The 23,223-nt window shown below is 41.9% G+C and overlaps 1 protein-coding gene across 2 annotated transcripts in view; it reads right to left on the bottom strand.

Annotated features, from left to right (window-relative positions):
• LOC102300945 (mitogen-activated protein kinase kinase kinase 11) overlaps positions 1-20,598 on the bottom strand; it is a 51,193-nt gene extending 30,595 nt beyond the window's left edge. For both annotated transcript variants that reach the window (XR_316354.3, XM_005931587.3), the window contains exon 1: positions 18,674-20,598. Coding sequence is in view for 1 of the 2 variants with exons in the window: in XM_005931587.3 (XP_005931649.1) it covers positions 18,674-19,430 (757 nt within the window). In the remaining variant the exon portion in view is untranslated. The remainder of the gene's footprint in view (positions 1-18,673) is intronic.
• Positions 20,599-23,223: the final 2,625 nt, after the last annotated feature.

The following is a 23,223-nucleotide window of genomic DNA, read 5'->3' as shown; positions in this document are numbered from 1 at the left end:
CTTTAAAAGCATGTCGACCACCAACTTTTTTGCTTCATTATCGACTTCTGCCTCACAACGAAGACCCAAACAATGAAGTAGCAAAAGAAGCCAACAGCCAAAACAAAAAAAAGCCTCTACTGCTGCACATTTAACCTTTCTGCAGAAAATCAATTTCTGTCCATTCTTTGCCTGAGTCACTGTTTCTGTCAATTCCACAGGCCACAGGGAGGGGTGGGGATATTTACTGCAACAGGCCCTGATCCCTTGCTCTACTTCTTTTGTCCTACTGCTGGTCAGCGTCTAGTGAAAACAAGCCCTGGTCAGTCACCCCCATTTCCACCAGGATGCTCGATCTCTGTGCCATGACCCTACTTCCGGGCAGTGACGTTGATATCTGTCTATTAGCCTGCTCTAACAAGGATCTGGCTTTTTTTGAAGGGGGGAAAATAAAGTTCCCACCAACTGCTGCTTATTGCTATTTTAGTAAACAGAGGTTAAGAGGGGTCACATGGCTGCAGACACAGAGTGAGACAGAGCAGTGGGAAGTGTTGGTGCTGTGAGGGAGCGAGCAGAGGTGTCACAGAGAGAGAGAGTAGCTGACTGTTGATTGTTATCATATGATAGAGGAACATGGGGCACAGCTGTAAGTGGCTGGGCTAGAAAGCAGAGCTATAGATAACTGTGTACACACACACACACACACACACACACTACATTTGCAAAACGATGCACACACAGGCACTTAACACACATTTGCCACATTTGATTTTTAGCAATATTCCCAGATGCACACAAGCATTCAAGTATGAGAAAAATGTACGCACACACACACACACACACACACACACAAATTAAAAGGAAGGCATGAAAACACACCACTGAACTAGTTCACACAAACAAACAGAGGTGCAGAGTAAATCCCACGGGTGCGCCACGACAGGTGGACCAATCATCAGCCCTTGACACGACACCAGGCGACAGGAATGAAGTCATTTATCCAATGGAAATGAGGGGGAAACGAGATCTATGCAACAGATCATTTATTAATAACTTTTGATGACAAGTAAAAAAAATTTTAAGATTATTCATGCGTCCACAGTTTATGAATTTGATGTCTCACTCTGTGTCACATTCACTTGAAATCACGTAGGAGCAGGTTAGCAGTAATGTTACGACTTTTACTTTACACAAATAAAAGTATAAACTATACATTTCATTCTAGATTCCCAGTAGCAGTGTCACCATTTATTATATATTGTGCAGTAGGGAGAGAAGAAGGCCAAAGAAGTAGTCATTTCCAAAGTCTGCATGTACGATATGTAGAAACTTCTAGACTGTTATTTAGCAAACATTCCATCGATTATGTGATGTTAATAGGTCTGAGCACAGAGGCATTCTGTAGGGGGGGCAAGTAGGCATGAATCCATCACAATCCTGCAGAGATTTACTGCAAAAGCCAATAGGGCCATAAATAAAAAAAAAATACATAAATAAACAAATAAATAAGTAAATAAATACACACACCAGAGCAGAGGTGATAGACGGTTTCATAACACACACAATAAACAAACAAAACTTATGCACATATATGTGCTTGCACTTACAGCTATACTCAAACTCACGCGTGCACACATGCAACCACACAGAGAAACAAACACACGAAACAAAGTCTCAGCACATGTACACATGACATTCTTCTTCCACTTCCTGATCTGAGGCAGAGTGCATTCACAGTTTAGCTCCTGTTCGGCCATCCTCCTCTGACCACCACCGTCACACTGACGGCAAATGGCGTGCTAGTCAGCTGCTTACTGGACACGGTGTGGCTAAACTCCGTGTCCAAATCAGCCACTGACCCACATAATAATAATTGTGCTGCTGATATCGTCAAAACTATGTGAAGCAATAAATTCATTAAGAAAGGAAGTCTACAAATAAATTGTACTGAACTAAAATCATAACATGGAGGGATACGGGAGTGCTTTTATCTACCTCCCCTGTTGTCTCCCATATTAATCACATTTTAAGGAGGTGTGTGAACCAAAGAGGTAAAAAGAGCAGGAAATCCAGCTCTCCTTCAAAGGATAACGGCAAATATCACGACTAGATCGGGCTTGCCCAGTCAGACTGTCTTCCTGATTGAGAGGCACGAAACCAACAATGTCACCACAAAAACACCATGACTGTTCTCCATGGCAACGGCACTCTGTTTAGCATTGTTTGTTGTTCAGAAACAAGAGTGTGTCAGTTGCAGACATGACTCCTACCAGCGGTGGCCTAGATATGATAGCGGCTGTGGGAGTGAGTCAACTCTGCAACAGAATCCCAGAGTCATGGCTTTTTTTCAGGGGTCTTTCCAGCACTGATTAAACATGTGCTTACCTGACTGATAAAGGCAGCGGTGCCTCATGGACAAATATGGGCTATTATACATTCCCCACATTCTTCACATGGCATTTAAGAAGCAAGGCTTCTTGTTCTGCTCACATTTACTGACATTACCCCAGATTTACTGGCAAATACTAATGGGAAAGGGTCTCTTAATATGCTGTCACAGATTAACCATCAAGCCTATCAAAAAACATGTTGCTTTGACTTTTTTGTTGTAGTCCAGTTTTCAGTAGAGATGCACCAGTTGCAGTTTTCTTGGCCAGTAAATTGACAGCGTATACAAACATCTATTTTTATTCAATGCAGCAATATTATTTCAGAATTTAAAAAAAAAAGGTATTAAACTTGATAATTTTACCCAAACTGCAGCAAGTTATAGTGTCTAGGACTGGAAATAGAGTGCTACTGGACTCTATTACTTTATTACAAAGTTGGTGCAAAGCCTGCTTGCACCAACTTTTAGGTATATTTTACCTTATAGAACAAAAGCAGGTGCAACAAATTTATATAACACAAGAAATGTTGGTCAATTTATATCATTTTGATGGACATTTATAACTTCACTGGAAAAAAAGGCCACCAAGCCTTTTCTCTTTTTTCTTGTTTTCACTCATCTCCATAATTTTCCTCCTCCCTGTTTTGATCCCTTGCTCATACCGAGGCTGCGGTTTGTGGTTGGCTAAATAAACTTGTCTACCATAGCTATATGAAGCAGAATGTGTTATGAAATTTACTTTGTTTTTCATTGACAGTATTGTTTCATTTAGTTCGTTTTTGAATTTTTATTATTACACTCTGCCTTTGACAAAACAGGATATTATTAGTTATCCTTTATGGATCAAGTGTTTCAAAAACTACTATGAACGGAGCACATTAGATCCACCACAGCTGTTAATGTAAAATGTATTATGCGACGTTTGAAAAAAAAAAAAGGAAGTTTAGCAGGCATAGAAAAATTCGCTAAAGCGGACTTAAACAGTCACTGGCAGGTACTGACATACAAAAAGCAACGTCTGGCTTAGGCTCACGCCCTCGTCAAGGACACTGAACATACAGTGCATGCAGCGACAAAGGCTATAAACTTTCACATCCAAAAGTCTGCCTCTTCACTCTGCACCTCACTTAATTATCTTCTTCCCTATAATTCCAAACTGCAGCTACATCTCCATCTCTCACCACTTGTTCCTATGTATGGTATGATTCCTCACCCCTGTTAGTTTCTGCTAGAGTTGGACTGATAATTACCCGAGGATACTAAGCCGGCAATGACTGAAAACTCGCGCCATACTTGGTGTGCATTTTTTTAAAAGGAATAATAATCTGGACAAAACACAAAAAAAAACTAATTCTTTTCAACAAAAAGCAAAAAGGTCAAATGAAAGAGTGCATAGTATCGCTCCATGGCCAAAATTATCTGTGCTGGTCTTTAAATGCCGACATCGGGTCGACCTCTGTGCTCTACCTTCCTCCCTCTCCCTCCTCCCTGCCCTGCAACCCGTAGGCGAGGGGAGAATTCCGGCAGGGTGGGGGCTTTCCCCAGGAAGAACGGGAGCTTTGTCCCCTGAGGGACGAAGCCATAGCCTGACAGACAGTTTGGCAAGCTCTGACCAGGCAGCGAGCAAAGGAGAGAGAGAGAGAGGGGGAGAGAGGGAGAGAGATCGGGTACAATCATAGTGCAGATGTCAACTCACGACGAAACTGGCACTCATGCCACTGGAGTTTCGCCTTAGCTCAGGGGTGCATTCAAAGTTGCTCGCTGAGCGCAAGAGTTAAGCAACGTCATCAGTTTAAACACTAGGCCACAACTAACCAATGTGTGCTGTCCGTCTGAGGCGGCACATCTTCCTTATTTGATATGCATAAAGATAAAGTTGTGATTGATGTGCACTTTTGGTTCACACACTGCACCACACGGCTGTCATTAGTAAAACCTGAATTCCCTGATCAGAATGCACTCATGCTATCACTCTGTATGGCACCTTAAAACATCACCCATTTCCTGTAAGACGCAAATCACGCTCAGCTGCAGAGAAATATTATATATAGTCATGATTAGTTTGACAACCTAACTGCTGTCAGAGCCTTGGTGGGGAGAATGATGTTTGCAGCAGTTTGGGGAAAATCAACCCTCGCGAACTCATCCAAGTAAGTTGGAAGATAATGTTGGTGAACCTGTTGGTTTGCGACGTTTGCCCTGTTAGACTTGTTTTATAGGGAGAGTCTTAATAGTTAGATGCAAACCCTGAGAGCGGGGTGATGTAACTTCTCAGAGGGAGGCAGCCACGTCCCCTTTAGCATGTTTCTGTTTTTACTACAGGCCATGAGAAGGAGTCAGCCAGTTAGCTAGCTTAATTTGTAGTTTCATATCTAAACTGAAACTTATCCTTGTTTTACATCTGAATTTAAAAACCTTTTAACGTTTCTATTCATTGAAATTACAGAAATAAATTGTCAGAACAAAAATATCACTGCTAGCTAAAATCTTTAAATAAATATAACTTGCATTCATGAAAACTGGGTAAAAACATATCTTTGAGAGATTAAATTTTAAATTCACTAAGCCTAAATAACTTAGAAGTTGGTTTTTTTCTGGCTCACAATGGGCTATTAAGGGGGAAGACTAGGTATCTATCAATGCACCGTAGAAGCAGTAGCGCTACCAGAAATCTATCTGCCGCTACTTTATGTTCCAAGTATTTTGTGACAAATAACTGAGCAATATACAATTATTATTTTACCCATTACACCATATTGGACTGCAGTTTCTGTTCTGCAGTCCAGCCTATGAACCTGGAGTAGCTCCGCTTGCTGTAGCTTCTGGAAGTGGACCTAAAGCATTCAAAGATGGAGTACTGTCAGCAGCTCAAGCCCAAAATGGTGAAGTGTGAGTACACCCAACAGCAGGAGGAGATCCTCTTTGGGAAAACAGCTAAATTAAACTGTGGTTGGCTGTGACAGCAAAAAATGGCAGGAGGCCAGTCAGTAGGAAAAATAAAAGCTGCAAAAGGTCTGGGGCTAGCTAGTTAGCGGCAACTGAACTTTCTAAATAAGGGCAAATAAATCCTACTAAATGGACTGCGAATGGTGCCAGTCTCTCAGACAAATAAAGAAATTGCTAAAATAAGTAAACAGATATAGTCAGGAAGCTGTTAATATACTTAGCCCAACAGAGTAGAGCTGATGTGCTGAAAACAAAACCGATCAACAAAACAGTGTTATGCTTGAGTACATGAAAGCCCCATTAACAAGTCTGCTTTATGCTTTTCTAACAAATGCTGGTAATCATCCACTGGCTCTGGCTAGACCTGTCTGGGAGGCACCAAAATGCATCTATGCAAAAAAATAACTCTAAAAGAACTTCTGAGACAAACTGCTATTAATTATTAAAATGACACACACGCACACACTTTTCTGGGGGGTAAAGAACGAAGAACGCAAAGAACAAAATCTTGCCTGGCTTCTTAAGCATGTCTTTAAGCACATAAGCTAGAAGCGAATCATCATGAGAGTTTCAGTATGAAACGCACCCTCCAAAACAAATACAAGGGAGTATTCTGTTTCTGGGCATCCACATTAACGCTGATGAGGGGGGTTTATAAATGATTCCCTGCGCCAGGTAACCGCCTGTGAGTGCCTGAAAGCAGTGACTTATTAACAAGCATCCAGAGGTCCATGGTGTTGAAATTTAACCTACATTACAGCCATTTCCTCAGAAGCTTAAATAAGGGGTTGTTATGAGGTTGACCCCAGAGGTTTTCGGGTCAATGTAGGTGGTGGTGGGGGAAAGGAATTATGCTGGTGGTAAATTTGATTAATGAACCAGAGCCAGCTAAAAAATATATATATTATGTGGATTCTACAGTATAGATATGCATATCCACAGAGCCCCTTTTTGAAAATATTTAATAATTTAAGGACTTTTTGTTATCATTTACAGCACACGACCAATCGGAGACAGTAAACACGTCCATTGCCAAAGTATTTTCCGAGCCACAAACTGCCACAAACTGCCATTTGGGTTTTGAATTCAGTTTAAATGTGGTTCCCATTTAAACTGAATTCAAAACCCAAATGTAAAGATTTTGTTTAAGGGAACTAAAAGTTCTTTTAGTTGTTCAACTTTTTTCCTACCAACTATATTTTGACGGCTAGTTTAATCTCCTTTTAATATTTTAAGTATAAACTGTTGAAATTTTAGTTGTTTAAGGGAACTAAAAGTTGTTTAAGGGAACTAAAAGTTATTTTAGTTGTTTAGTTGTTGAACTTTTTTCCTACCAACTATTTTGATGGCTAGTTTAATCTCCTTTTAATATTTTAAGTACAAACTGTTGAAATTTTAGTTGTTTAAGGGAACTAAAAGTAGTTTTAAAAAAATTACTATGAGACAATGAGCTATATAAAATGACACCAGCAGAGTTGACACTGCGACAATAAGAGCTATGGCATAGTGTTGTTCATCCCATCTTCCTGTTTTGCAGATAGAGATAGTATAGCGCAGCTAAAAACTCCAAAATTAAAGCAAGCTAGGTCATTTTAGAGCTTTTGCAAAGATTGGCGGTCAGATGACTGAGACTGTTGGGCTGAAGTGTTGAAGGCTCAAATGTTTTCAGAAGTTAACCCAGTGTTCCTGCCAAGTCCAGTGACCTGGTGTATTACAATACTGGCAACAAATTCTTCAGTGCCTTAGTCACTCACCATTAAGAAAGGGTTACATAGCCTCAAAATTATATGATGATATGAATTTGCAACAATATTTCTCATGATATAATAATCTGAAGTGTGACTCAACATTGTAGAGCATAGTAGTATATCAAGCATCACAGTATAAGTCAATGGTAAGCACAAAGTAGTCTAGGCAGTTTATTCCTGGAAATATTAAGTAACTGTTTCGCACTTACCAATATCTGAAGAGACCTTGTAAGAGCGCATCGGATGTTAACACAGGGCTCTCAGACATTCCTGGGCTTGACTTGTTTTTGCACACATTAAAGGGATGATATTCTATATCTTGTAAAAATGGTACTAAACAGGCCTTCTGATCACAGGAACAGGGAGTGCTCTGTATAGTGCCTCACAACAGCACTATAGCAGACTGATACTGCTATACTAATTGAGTGCAATGTTGAATTCCATCATGCTGGTCAAAGACAACACAGGTAACGATATTTTAAGTGGAAACCCTGCAACTATTGACAATGACAATAAATAAATACTACTACTAATTCTTTAGAACTGCAAGCCTAGATTAAAAAAAGCAAACAACATTTATGTATTATTATAAATTTAATGTTTCAATTCCTTAATTTCTTTTATCATATAAACATGTTTTAACCCATGCATTTGGTTTCTCTTCCACAAACATATCTTATGATCTGTGAGGTGAGAAAGAGGACAAGCTGAAACTATATTTCAGACTGGAGAAGGGGAAAAAAACAACAACAGATTTCAGTCTGGCTGAGTGCTGGAAACATCTCTACTTCCTGTGTGTTCTGACCTTCCAGTATCTGCTTTTATTTTCTTTCTGTTTTTTCCCTCTTCCTCCCCTGCAGTTCTGTTGTTTGGCCCCCCTCACTCATCCTGCTCGGACTACACACACACAGACATAACTCTGCAGCCTTCATGACTAAGCGTGGGCGTGCAGTCATTGTGTGGGTCTGTCTCGCTTTGCACCTACAGTACGTAGTGCATAATGCATGTGAATACAGAGGTTATATGGTGCAGATATATACAGTAACAACTAAATACGAAATGCCGAAACAATGCACCGAGCAGCATTTTAATTGAGACACCTAAAACTATCTGCATACTAATTTCATATGCTACCATTCAGACCACCACACCATACAAATCATAACCTGAATATTCTGACTGCAGCTATTTATGTGCACAAAATTTATACATAAAATACTAAAAGGAGATTAAACTAGGAGTCAAAATAGTTAGTAAAAAGGTTTTAATGGCAGTTAAAACTGAAGGGCTAAGAAGAACAAAAGAAAACATACTTAATAACTAATAACTCACACAGAACACTTAATTTTAAGAGGTAATTGAACTCAGGATGTGGTTATCCTAGCTTAGCACAATTCTACATCCGTCAAAGTAACAATAAGATATTAGTGGAAGTCAGCAGTGCTAGTACTTTGCTTTTGTCAGAACAAGGCTAGCTGTTTTAATCAATTTCCAGTGTGTATGCTAAGCTAGTCTAATCAGCTCCTGACCTGAGGCCTTTCTCACTCACCATGTGTAAACAGACCTCTCTGCACTGAATCATACTTGTTATTAATCTCTGGCTCACTTCCACAGCATGTCTTTTATCATGTCTTCCTTCTCTCTCCCCAACCGGTCGCAGCAGATGGCCGCCCCTCACTGAGCCTGGTTCTGCCGGAGGTTAAAGGTCCTGTTAAAGGGCGTTTTTCCTTCCCACTGTTGCCAAAATTCTTGTTCAAAGGGGGTCATATGATTGTTGGGTTTTTCTCTGTATGTATTATTGTAGGGTCTACCTTACAATATAAAGTGCCTTGAGGCAACTGTGGTTGTGATTTGGTGTTGTATAAATAAATAAATTGAAATAAATTAAAATTTAATTTAATGGATAGGATGGACATTGATAAGAATCTTCCGTTGTTACATAAAATGCTCAATACTCCCCAAATAATAAGAGCCTACTTGTGGTGGTCATTTTGAGCTGCAGATCTTCGTGACCCTCTTTTTGCCCGTCATCAGAACAGAATCGCGCCTTAAGTCTTTCAAAATATTTTTCAATATTTATTTGGATGTACCATCAAAGTTAAGGAATAAAAGTTACTGTTATCTTCTTTTACAGGAAACTAGCAGTAACTAATTGTTCAAACCCTGTCAACCTAATAAGTGCTTTGTGAGGTTATGTGACCAGATATGTATCAGAGACTGACAGCACAGTGTTAAGAAATGAGACATCTAAGATAATGTGACTGCATCACTTTTGGTACAGTTTCATTAGCTGTCAGCGCCAACCATCTGTGAACTCACAATTGACTCCATTCAAAAATTTGACAATTTCTAGCACGCAACTGCAGTCTACAGATTTCTACAGAGTGCCATGTCACATTCGCATATAGTCTCTCTGGTGTGTGTCGGGGGGAAAAGAAAAAAAGAGCAGACAAGTGGTTGTTTTAAACAGTAAAGAAAATAGAAAATGTATAAGTGGCAGTGTGTTGTTTTCATGTTGCGGCCCACATATGGTAAACAGTGGCCTGGTCATCAGATATATTTAGGAGTCCGTTAATATACCTGGGCGCCCTGCCCAAGTAAAGTCTGAGTCTGGGAAACACCGTGCCCCAACATGGCATGAATTTATTTTGAATCTCATCCGGAGGACAAGAAAATGGTCAAAATGCAACCTGGAAATGATCAGTTTCTGGAAGCTTTGATCTAAAAAAATATTCGTATTTGCTCTAGCTTGAAAAAAAAAATTCAGCTCAAGTCTGTCCACACATGTATGAGTCTCCAGATCCAATCTGCTCTTCATTAGAAGCCTCATTGGATTGAGCAAGGCTGTTATTTCCAACAACAGCACAGGAAAACAAAGCAGTCAGGTAGCTGCCTAAACTGCACATCGGGTTAGTCTAGCAAACTCCCCTCTGCCTTATCGCCCACTGACACGCACTCTGAGCCAGCAGCAACACAGCTGAGCTCTACCCCTGGTGACCCCCGTGCCGTTCCCAGTCAGGACGCCCCAGGCGTCCCTCGGATATGCCAGTCAGCAATTGGCACTGAAGAGGCAGCCACGTTTATGGATCCTTCAAAACGAGGCACTTTCTGCTCACTTCTGAGGTTACTCTGTCTGCTGAATAAAAACAGTTAGCATGTGCTAAATTTTCTCTTCTCGGTAAGGCAGTTAAGAGGGTTGAGTGCTAGACTCTGCAAGTAATTAAGTAAAGTTTAAAAACAGACACTGTGCAACTTACTTCACGCTATGTATTTTAATACTGAAATATACTGAAACTAAGCTGATGTGACAGCTTTGCTAAGCATCACAGATAACACACACATTTCTCATTTTTACTTTTAGATGATTAAGGTTCATTGCCATGTCTATGCATTTCCCAGAGACTTTGAGAAATGAGATTTATTCTTTTCCCCTGTGTTTTTATACATATAGATAAAACACTAAATCACTATTTCTGTCAAGCTTTAGGGTTCTTTTTTATACCTGAGATAAACAGGCTATAAACACATTCTGTACATATCCTCAGTACAAATTCAATAAACCTTCAAATGTAAACAAAGAAGAACACAAACAAAACTGAAGTATTCACTGAAATGTGCTCCACTTATGCTCCAAGGGAGGGAACAAAGAAAGAAAGCACAAGAAGTGTCACACTGCTTCAATAAAGTGTGCAGTGGGCTCATACATGGATCAGACTTGCAAATTCACAACGGATCCCGTTTCAATTGTCTTTCTACTCACCGTGCAGAGCCAGGAAAAAACAACTAGGAAAAACAGATGTGGCCAATGAGGGTCAAATAATAATCAGCTGCTTAAGTCCAAAATATTTGGCTGTGGTTACTGGTATCGTTACTTGTCATAGTATTAAAGGTAACTGTGTGGCCTTTTTGACTGACATTTGTACTGAAACAGGGCATTCTGGGTATGTAGGTAGCGTTTGGCTAGGCCAGGGGTGGGCAACTCCAGGCCTCGAGGGCCGGTGTCCCTGCAGGTTTTAGATGTGTCCTTGATCCAACACAGCTGATTTAAATGGCTAAATTAGCTCCTCAACATGTCCTGAAGTTCTCCAGAGGCCTGGTAATGAACGAATCATTTGATTCAGGTGTGTTGACCCAAGGTGAGATCTAAAACCTGCAGGACACCGGCCCTCGAGGCCTGGAACTGCCCACCCCTGGGCTAGGCCTTCCTAAGAAATGTACCTGTCCATGATGTTTGTGCTTCAGTACTGCTGAGAGAAGTTCCAGTATTTTATTAGTCTGTGAATTAGTGTGTATCGGCAGGTGGATAATCTGGACATGAAGAATCAAGTTTTTGGATGCAGGTTGTACACATCATTTTATAATACTTGGTGCCCCAGTCACGTATGTAAATACGGTCGTTTCTGGCTCCAAAAAACCAACATGGTACCAACCAAAGGACAAACATCAAAAGGTACAGTCAGCCATTTTTGAGTTTGTTGGAATGTCTTCCAACAAATTGATGCATTTTTCTAAACTGAGAATAGTAGCGGGTGCTGCTTTTCAAAGCTAACCTGTTTCAACGCCATCTTGAATACAGTGGCCAAGATGGACATCACCATTCTACCTAATCGCATTTCACGTGTGTAGCTAAAGACCAAACACATAAGTAGTATGCCCAAAGCAGAGGAGAAGAGAATTCACAGGCATCTACCTGTTGTGTCTGCAATGACAAAAACAGCAGAAATATCCTCAACAACTCACCTCAGTATCATTGTCATCAAACAGAAGTGCGTTTCAATGATTCTCTAGGCCTGGATACTTGGCACAGCTGAGACAGCAGACTGACAGCCAACGCTCGCTACAGATGATTGGTGGCCAGAGTTGCTTGTCCTACAATGGCCATCCTATCAATCTGTCAATCCTTTCCGTGTCCGGGCCGGGTGAGGTTTCCCGTGTTGAGTCAAATTAAGCCGCAGGCTCCACTCCTGGATCTGAAGGGATTTTTGTTTTTTAAAACCCTGACGTCTAGCAGTGAGACTTTACATACTTCAACTTTAAGACTTTAAAGTGAGAAATCTCGACAAAATCAGATAAATGTCTCCAAGTCTTTTGCTGTGACAAAGTCCATTCATCTGATAGTGTCAGAAATTTTCCCTAGCTTTCTCCATCTCTTTCTCACTAGACCGTAAAACACAAACAACACCTCTGTAAATAACATGCAGTAAATATGTGGTAAACACTTACTGCACTCTCACACATCCAAAAGAAGCCAGTCCGCTTCCCTGACCGACCAATCAGAAAATCTAAAGTCAAACCACTGCCACACCGGAGTGTACCGAGGGAAGCATCAAATTATAGCATGCTATTAACATCACTGAGTAACTAGTTTGTGCAACGTTAGCAATACATGGTGGAGATTTGGAATTTAATCAATTATTGATTTTACTGAACTGCAGGTTAAAGTTAAATCTAGTGACAGGTCACCACTAACGGTTGAAATAAAATTGTAGACGTACGTTACAGGTATCTAAGGTACCTAGAAGTGAAAGTGAAACTTCAAACAAGTCCTGATTGTGTTTGACATAAATGCTTCTTTTTTAATGAGAGAGCGTGCTGTGTGTCAGTAAACTAGGGCATGGGTTAGATACAGGCATGTGCAAGTGCTGCATGATTCGGTATGACACAGCTTTGTGTGAAATTTAATCTAAATGTAATCTAATTTAATTTAAAAAATGTATGATGTAACAAAGAAGATATATTTGGTCTTCTCTGCGTGTAATTATAAGATGTGGTAATATTTGAACATGAGGAAGACTGTAAGACTGTAAAACATGTAAATGTATCTGCAATTTTGCGAGTGACAAAGTATTTTTGGAAAACAGGATGCTGGTACCACTTGTGATCTGCATGCAAGTAGCGTGCATCAAGTGCTTTAGTGAAACGGGCAACAGCTCAGAAACAGGCTCTTAGGAGCTCCAGCATCTTTCTGAGAGGATTGCCAAACATGAAAGCAGCAGGAATCACCTGGAAAAAGCACAAAATTTAGGCTCGCTTGGCAGCGAAATTATAGTGAGATTGCTCTGCATTTCAAACAGGGAACTAAGCAGCTAAAGGCAGCAAGACAAGGTGAGCAGGTAGGTGCTCAATGGGATTATCAGCCTAAATTAAAACTGTGTGAAACTGTCCTGCAGTTTTTTTTCCCCCATTGAACATGTAGCCTGTGGAAGCACGTCTCTGTTCACACATGCCCTACACCATGTGTGGCTCAGCTCAGCTGTGTGTAGTCGAGCAGTGATGTAGAGTGTGAGATGAAAAGGGAATTTGTGCAACAATTTAAGTAACATTTATGACGGATCAACATCAACTCAAGCTGCTACTAATTACTGATTTCAACAGAAGACAACATAAATGTTTTTGCACCCACAGGAAACCCACCGAGGCGCAGCAAGGACATGCCAGTGTCACACAGAGAGGCTGCAAAGTGACAGTGCAAACCACTGCACCTCAGATTCCTCTGTGGTTTCACCAAGAGTCGAAGATTCAAAAGTATTCACTTATCTGTAGTACAGGGGTTCGCACTTAAACCAGGGCAGGGCCTTGCTTTGTGGAGCTGGGTGTGTATATGCACTCCTGCATCTCTTTTGCTTTTACATCGCTGTTAAATAACATTAAATAAAACTTTGCACTACTAATGTGTCATATGGTGGATTTGTAGTCAGAAGATGTCAATCGCATTTAAGTATAATTATCTGAAGATCCACTAGCTAAGAGGCCGCTTATAGTCTGTCAAAACTAGATTCTGAAAAATGCATTTAACATTTTTACATTACGCTGCAAAAGTTGTTCAGACAGACGTCAAGAAGGGATTTCCCCATTGAAATTAGTCCGTAGAAATATAACACTGATTAACCGTTTCCTCTGCCTCAGGTTTGTTATTGGACAGTGAGAAATGTGCATACGTGAGCTGTCTCAGTTTCTTGAGTCATATACAATGTTACTGAAGCCTTGCACACAGATTGCACTGAATGTGTGCAGGCACGTTCCTGTCTTTACCTCTAACATTAATCTAATTTGATAAGCAAAAGCCCTGATGTATTAAAGTGTCACATGGCAAGATGTTACTTTTTTCTCAAGACCACATTTTCCCTTCTACAGCTTGCCTTGGCAGCGAGTCCTAAAATTGCTCCATTAGGAGGCTATTATGCTTTATCAAGGGATAGGTTTCAAGCTCTGTTTGCTCTGACTGACAGGTTTGCTGGAAGTAGCTTGCTCGTTCCACCTACTGCTCCATTCTGCTGCTGTCCTTGACACAAATTAGGATAGTCTGGCACTCGCTACAGCCAAGAAGGCATCTGTGACTATAGTCTCATGAGCTGAAGTCAACAAGAAATTAAATAGCTCCACAAAATTAGTATAAATTCTTCCCACATTCCCAATAGTGAAGTGACGAGCATGCATTTAGCTAACAAAATATTTGACCGGCAAGCTTTTTTCTTTTCTTTTTTTTTAAAAAAACAAAACAAAACAAAAACACAGGTGCATGTTTGGACTTTATCGCGCGCTCTCATTCCCTCTAAAAATTATCTGCACCATCAGGAAAGCAGACTAAAGAGTCTAAATGGCCCTCATATGCCCTGCAGCCACAAAGAGGAACGGTGATGTGTAAATGCAGTGCTAACAGGAGTGCATTTCACTACATGCATGTAAACGCGATACACCCAGCCACCCAGCTACCCACCCACGCGCACACACACAGAGGATGTTTTGAGTGTGCTGCAGTGTGGGCACCGGGGGCCCTGAATGAAAAACATGCTGGTAGAGGACATGTATCAGAGGTTTGTCCACTTGTGGAAAAAAAAACATGTTGATCAAAGATCCAACTGTGGCTTCTTCCTGAAAACGGGAACTGTGAGTTTTAGCACAGCAAATGATTAGCTTGACACTTTCCTCACCGACTCAGCTAAAGCCACTGCAGTTTGATGGTGCGTGGTGACTCTTTGGTATATCAGTCCACGGGTGACACTTTGAATGAGCTTCTTGAAAGCCAACAGATTGAGTTTTACTGTAGATGAAGAAAATATGTTGCTGCTTTGATATTTTAATCACAGAAATGTTGAAACGAATCAATATTTTTCATAGAATCGGAAAAAAAAGGTTCTATGTGCAGCGTAAAGGATGTCACTCGTAATGATGAGCCCACACCCACACATTTTCGGTGAGCCATCATCCACTCTGTTCCACAAGGGTGTAGTCGTGCGGTGCCATGTTAACACTCATAACATGGTTAAGGTCCGTCTGCTGTCTCTTCTTGATTTGGTTATTATAAATACTGATAAATCAAGAAATAGCCAATATTAACCCATAATATCAGCCTGCCAATAACTCGATGGGGCTCTAACTCAACAGTCTAGTAAAACAGAAAAAATGCAATAAAAGCTGCAGTGATATGGGAGGCATTGCGAACAGGGAAATAAACCCTGAAGTAAACCTTATCCAAACGGATGATCTGATAAACTGAGACCTGAATGGGACAAAAGTGTCATCCGCTGTACCGAGAATTGCAAAAATTACGAAACCCTGACACACTCAAGAATTAATATATCTTTACAGGGTTTTTTCTTCCTTTTTTCCAAGAGAAACGGGGAGCAGGAGAGCTAACTGTACTGTTTCCCAAAGGTAAACGGTAAAAATAAGAAAGTACTACTGCTTCCCAGGGGCAAATGCATGAATTTTATTTAGTCATCACCCTGTTTTCCTCTGGAAAAAAAAAAAAGTTGTTGACAAAAGTTACACCTCTGACTGTTTTCTTACCAGTGGTTTTATAACGGGGCAGGTTGCGGTAATGTATCATTAATTGAGTTGTTGGTGGCTAAATAGGCAGGCGTTTTTCAAGACAAAGCTTAGAAGAATGAATAGAGGTCTTAAATTTCTCCTATTCTGTGTTCACATGTACAGGCTGGCAGCCGGGGAACAACAAACATAAACTTATAGTTCTAATTAGAGATCATGTTAGCAGTGGAAATGCGGAATAAGGAACCCACCATTTAGCAGCTAAAACGACAAATCCTGGCATTAACTAAGTTATTAAGCTGCTTAATGTGCGACTAAGTGACCGATCCAAGCCGCAAGCCGATGTTTTTGGTAGCTTAAGCAGACAATGAAGGTGTGAGACAGAGACAGGTGCTTGTTTGTAGATAAGCAGCATGGATTAGCTATAGAGCGATGTCTGCGGCTTTGAACCACTGTGCTGGTTATTAGCCAGTGATTGCTAAAGATGTCGGTTTTTTCATAAAGACTTGTATACAAAGCCCTTAAACCTAACCACAAGACGCTAACACACCAAAGTGCAGAAGGTGTGAAAACTCTTCGGACGTGCAGACGCCAGAGTGAGAGACAGGAGATGCTGCTCCACTCTCCGGTCCCCACTTGCATTCAGTGGAATTCCAGTTATGGCCTCTGGCTCTGAGCCAAGCGCCCCACCATGAACTCTGATGCTTCTGTTAAATCAGCACCTTCCACCCTACAATTCACAACAGCGATACAGCTGCTGTTTAGAAGCCCTGCAGAGAAAACGACTATTCGCATTAATAATCCGTCACTGTAACAAATGTTAACAATTAACAATATTAAACCTTTTGCCCCCCCTTTACCATGACATCATCGTACAATGAGTTATCCTTTCCTCAGCCCACCTCAGCCTCAGTTCTTTCCTGCGTTCGGTCACTTACAGCGACATTTGGAAGCAGGCTTTTTGCCTCCTCGCTGACAGATTCCTCCCTGTTTGACTGCAGAGCGCTGGCGCAAAATGGCAGCTATAGAAAGAAGAACTTGCACCACTATTCTGAGGAACTGACACTACAATCTGAGGGCAACTGTGGATGATTTAGGACATGCTGTACCTTCAAAGAAACCGCCCCATTAAGATTTTTGGTTTATTTAACCGGCGCTCTTATCTCGGGGTGTTTTTGCACCTGTCCGTTAAACCTGTCAGAGTGGCGCTTCCAGCCGGGCACATTACTGTCGAACTGAAAGAATGTCTTTTTCGAATGACCCCACCTCCCTCTCTCTCCCCACAACAGGATATTGCTCAGCGGCACGACAGGAATAAGGTCGTACGGAGACATGTAGAGGCAGGCCACAGACAAAGATTCAGTGAAGAATTAAAAAACAAGAGGCAGGAGAGAGATAGGATCTCTCGGGCACACAGAGAGGGATTGTGTTCGCTCTGGCCTGTCTCCTACACAAACACTACATTAAAATAACTCCTCTGGTTTTTTTCGTGTGTGTGTTACAGCAGATGCACTTCCAGCTGGGAAATAACCTGACAAGGCAGATGATACGCAATAGGTGAGGGTGAGGCCATTCTGTGGAGCACTGATGATACCGACAGAAACAAAAGGCACGATGGAAATATTGATATCTTAGGATGTGCTGAATCCACTGCTATCAGCAAACCTTGAATCAAGAATATTGCCCTTTGGATGCTCCCATCCAAGGCCACACCCTAAAAAAAGTGTTGCTAGGTGATCTTTTTCTCTCGGTGTAGTTTGGTGACCGGGATCTCTAACAACACAAAGGATGAGCAGAGGAAGGGTTTTTTGTTTTTTTTTAGGCCACAGCAGAGTTGATGGGGATTATATGCTGCGTCACAGGAATGATAATAACAGAGAGCAAGCCGCTGCACAAATTCAGCTGGCTCTCTGTTTGGGTTAAAGCTGCCGTTAGATGCTGAGAAAAGAGCTTCTTATTCTACAGAAAAAAAGGGGGGTGAGACAGAAAGCTTTATCAGTGATACATCTCCCTGCATTGTTGCTTTAATTACAAGGTCCAACCCCTACGTGTCTGCCACGAGGCCCCGAAAACACTGACGCAAGACCTTTGATGTAAGAAGAGGACAGCATTAAAGTCCAAAGTGTGAAATATAACGGTGCCGAGAAGTAAAACTCGTCCACTGCATTCTTTCACTGGAAAAACTTGGTATTCTTGTCCTATGAGCAGTATGCAAACACACACAATCAGGCACACAAAGATGACAAACAAAAGTAAATTGACCCATGCAGTGAAGGGACCAGGAGTTATCCTGTGAGGGAATTTTGCTGGCAAGGTTGGAGTGCACATCCCCCACAAATCAATACAAAGATGTAATGAGAGCGCCCCACCAAACTAAATATAGGAGAATGTTTTGGAAGAGTGGTGTGTTCAATCCATTCAGTGGAGCGCTGCAGACTGGTTTGGCACACACTGGCCCTGCATTACCCTAAGACACTTTATGTTAGTTTTTCCTGGTATGCATCAGCCGCCTATAGGTCTGGCCTACCTTATATAGCCCAGGAGTCACATGAAGCCTAGATAAATCTGATCTTCTTATCAATAATGATACAGAATCAGAATGAGAGACGGACTAATCTGGCAATGTGAATGATAGCTTAAAAGGCCCTCTTTGTTCTAGAAAGGCTTTGTAAACACTGAGATTCCTTTAGGAGCTTTACAGTACAGCCATGTTCATTAGAGCCATGAGGCTTTCCTAAGTAGAAAGCCCTGTAATTATATCCAAACCTTTGATTTCGTTGAACTAACCCCAACAGACAGACTGAAGCTATGCTGATCTGCGCTGCGGGCTTGAAGGACTTACTGTTGTTGGACTTGAGATCCCGGTGGATGACAGGGACGATGGCTTCACTGTGCAGATACAACATCCCTCTGGCTATCTGCACAGCCCAGTTGACCAGGACGTGCGGCGGTATTCGACGGCCTGCCAGAGCACGGCTCAGCGGCCCACCTGAGGCGTACTCCATGATGAGGCACATGTTGGGCTCCTGCAGGCACACGCCCTGCAGGGCGATGATGTTGGGGTGGGTGAGCATGGAGAACAGACGGGCCTCCTGCCTCACGTTCTGCGCTGTCACACTGATGTCCTCGTCCGGGTCTTGGCGAGCGGCCTTCACCGCCACCAGCTCTCCTCTCCATGTACCACGATACACTTTTCCAAATCCCCCGACCCCAATGACCTCCTCCAGGCTCAACTCCCGGAAATCTACCTCTTCAGGTTCAAACTCACCCACCACAGCCGGAGCGAGCTCATCCACCACGGCACTGCCCGGAAGTTTTCCATATCCACTCGGCTTGAAGGAGCCGTAGTTGGATGGGAAGATACCCACCTTGTTGTTGACCTTTCCCGCCCACCAGCCCTCATCCCCTGATATCTCCGAGTCCAGAGAGAGGACTTCCACCAGATCGCCTTTACGTAAGGTGAGCTCATCTTTACAGGATGCCTCATAGTCAAATAAGGCTGTCCACACAGGGTTGGTGAAGTTCCCTTTTTGCGATTGTTCCAAATTTTTCCAGTTGGACAGCGGGCCACGGCTGAATATATTCTTCAGTGGCTCCATGGAGCCTCAAGCAGATGTTTTGACTGGATCTGATTTAGCACCCCAAGGGTTTGAAAATAAAGTACAAAGGAGTACTTTATTGCGCCTCGCTCCCTTTCCTGTCTTTCTTGTTGGCTCATCAGGGACTAATGAAATGTGTTCAAAAGTTGGACCAACAAGTGGGCTAGAGGAGAGCAGTCAAAGACAACAGAAGCGCAAGTGTCTTTTATTCATCGTCGCATTAAACTCGTCTCTCCATCGGATGATTCACTAGAGATTGCTTTTGTTTGATTAAGGCTAAGTGTTTCAAAGCTCAGAAAGACAGCACTGCTTCCACTGAAATTCTCTCTGTTCAAGTGATGTGGTGTGTGGTTTCCCAACACATGGTTTAAGCACAATATCATTTCACCGGCCTGTATTTAAGGGCCTCTCGAATCACCTCATTATGGCTAATTTAGCTCTTCTTCCCCCTCATTCAAAACTGCCACCTGTTGAGTCCTGCCTTTGTTTTGTTTTTTTTAGAGAGGGAAAGTGTAAGAAGACGAATGAAAACTACTCCGCTTACTGCGAAACACTCCCAGGTACTGCTATTGCAACTGGTAATAAAGGTTCCCACCACACTTAACTGTCCATTTTGAGTTTTTATGTATTTTTAGCCATTAAGTGCAGTGGCCACCACAAGCAGGAAGCGCTGAAAAGCGGAGAAGAATAGCAGGAAAGGAGCATTCAGTCCAGCCAACCAGTGTTTTACGACAAGTTTCAGCGCTGTCCAGTTCGCATTAAGCCCAAAACTCCAATAACGGCATCTCACCGCAACTTTGCGGCACTTCCGCAGGAAATCCCGCATCCCATTGCGCCAAACTATCCATGCTCACGGTCTTATGGGAAGCACACGAATAGCCAGCCTTTACCAAAACATAAAGCAAACTTGGGGACCGCCGACTTTGTAACAGGAAGAGCTCTCCAAACCTGCTCGGCTCTACTTTCCTCAGAGAAACGCAGTAAAAACAAATCCCGTTAGTTCCTGGTGGGAGTTCAGCGCGTGGCCTGGTCCGGCTCGAGTCCCCCGTTCTTACAGTCGGTATCCAAAGAGCGGAACAACTCCATCATAACTTCATATCACACTTGTCTTCCTCACACAGAGTTCACTCGCCAGGTTGTCGAACCACTTCTACGTCTGCGCTTACGGTCAGTGGAGAGGGTGGGGTTTCAAAACTTTTTTTTCTCTCCCAACAGGAAAAGAGTCAGATGACAGAGCGTCGTCAAGTTACGGGAAGCGGCGTAACGCGTTCTCTTGAAACTTTCAAAATAAAACTTGTGGGCGCCTTTACGTGGTTGCTCTATAACTTAGTTACTTAGAAGTTGGAAGTGTTTAGCTGCCCAGCTATGCAGCACAATACGCTATAATACTAACTTATATCTACATTTACTGTTACTAGAACTACCACTACTACTACTATTATTATTGTTGTTGTTAATAATCTTGTACGAAGCCCCGTGTAATGTAATTTCAAGTATCACCCCAATCAAGTCAGTCTATATTATATACCTAATAAAAGTACCCATGTCTGAACGGGATACTATTTTGCAGCAGTAACCTGAGGTAAGAAATGGTTATTATGACATGTGAGTAAAGGTAAAAGAATAAAGTTAAAGTGGTTTGTGGCCTCCTTTAAAAACATATAGTTTGTAGTTCTGATACTTTTATTTTAAAAGACTTCCGCAGTTCCGGTGTTTCGAAGTTAGCTAACTTCTTGTTAGCTAACTTCACCAAATTAAGCAGCTACTTAGAAAACAACAACAAAGAGGAAGTTTTTGCCTTCGCATACATTTTTTTTAATCTAGTCCCATTAAAATGAGGTTTGACGAAATGACAATAATAGTCATTTAATGATGTGATTCTGAGATACTTGGTAGAAGAGACACATCTTTTAACCGCAGATGTTGTCTTGATCTTACGGGACAGTTTAATCTGATTTTCATTTTGAAACCACCTGGGGAAAAATAAACTCATAAATGCTGCAGTATAGTTATAAGTATGGTAGAATTTTTGGTAATCCTGGCGATGAGCCAATGGAAGTCCATTAGTGCCAAATAAAGATTATAATTTATGCAGTGAAAAGTTCAAATTGTGAGAACTACTTAAATATAGCATTTCATAATTTGGCTTTCTTTAACATAACATTTTTGATTTTGATTTTTTTTAAATATATTTTATAATTTAATTCAATATTACATGGAACATTATGTAGTGTAGTACTAGGTCACTGAACACTGTACCAGATATTTTTTCAAGGATGTGTGTGGCAGTCTGCAGTCAGCATGTGTCCTATGGGTGGTATACAGTGAAAAGGTTTTTTGCATTGCTGAAAATAAGTCAGACCATTCTTGGGTGTCGGACTTTCCCAGGCTGTCCTTTGTCACAGATTGTGTTCATAATTTCTATGGACAAAATTTCTAGTGTTCATGAGAAACGGCAGAAGGGGAAGGTGTCAGGTTCAGTGGTCTCAGGATCTTATTTCTGCTGCTGCTGATGTGGATCTCTTGGCTTCAGCAAACCATGAACTCCAGTTTGTGCTGGACAGTTTACAGCAGCACGTGAATGAGAATTAGCACCCCTGAGTCTTTGGTCAAGGCTTTCAGTCACTCTGGGTCGAGGACTTGTTACTGCCCCAAGTAGAGGAATTTTAAGTATCAGTAAGCAGGGTGGGAGGGCGGCATCCACAACCATCCATCTGTGGTGGTGAAAAGAATAAAGTTATGAAGCTCATGATTGACTGGTCCATCTACGTACCCAACCGTGTTTTTTAACATGACGAAAACACCCACACAGGGTGCCCACCATGGTGGTGTAGTCACCTAATGTTTAAGAGTTACTTAAAAATAGCCTTCAGTAAAGACGGGAGCATATTTTAGTAATTGACTGCTGGTGTTCCCACTGATGAAGGTGCATTCTATCTATAAAAACAAAAAGACTTTGTCTTGGAAAAGGTCAGGGAATTCCTCTTGGTCATATTTTCCCATGTTTGTAAGTCAGTGGCTTCTCAGGAGGTGACGGGAATCAGAGGGTCACCTCTGTCCCCGCCGGCTCCTGTGTGGAAACAGCACGCTTCCTTCTGTTAGCCCTTTGATGGCTCCCCTCCCCTCCCTTCTTCCCTGCACCACGGCTGCCGTTTGTTTGAACACCAACCTCCTAAAGTCAACTACCGACACCCCATCCCACCTTCCTCCCTCTTTACCCCACATACACACACACTGAGCAAAACCCCTCCCTCCTCACAGTGCGCTGAGTCAACGCTTGTGCAGGAAGGATGCAGTTGTTTTCGTGGTCCCGGCTCTGCACTGCTTGGTCGGCTGTGTTTGGAGGTGGGGGTAAGAGAGGCGGCTGCATTTACACGACAAAGGGGACTGTTTAAAAAAAAAAAAATAGAGGCAGGAGGAAGAGGAAAGGGGGCTGGATGAACAGTCAGGGCCAAGTGTGCCAGCTACTCTGAACACAACGCAAGCCCATGATAACAATCACATCTCTCACTTTTCCACAAACCTGTACTGTCTTGCACTTTTATCTGATTAAATACCAGAAGGAGACTGCAAAGCTGCGTCTTTCAGGCTGCTTGAGTCACCGGTTGGCAGATGCACAGCATCCAAGGTAAACTGCACAATAGAAAATGCAGAGAATTCCAAAGTGGAACTACAAAGGATGTACTCCACGCCCACGAAGGTAAAAAAAATTTCAGTGGAGGGCTTTTGAAATATTAGTAAGTGTACTTTAGTTTTGCCTTTAAGCCGATATTGAATATGGAAGGTACCTTCA

The sequence above is a fragment of the Haplochromis burtoni genome, unplaced genomic scaffold (assembly GCF_018398535.1).
Source record: "Haplochromis burtoni strain Fernald_Lab_line unplaced genomic scaffold, NCSU_Asbu1 Contig_143, whole genome shotgun sequence".
Classification (NCBI taxonomy): Eukaryota; Metazoa; Chordata; class Actinopteri; order Cichliformes; family Cichlidae; genus Haplochromis; species Haplochromis burtoni.
This window is presented reverse-complemented; position numbering and strand designations above follow the sequence as displayed.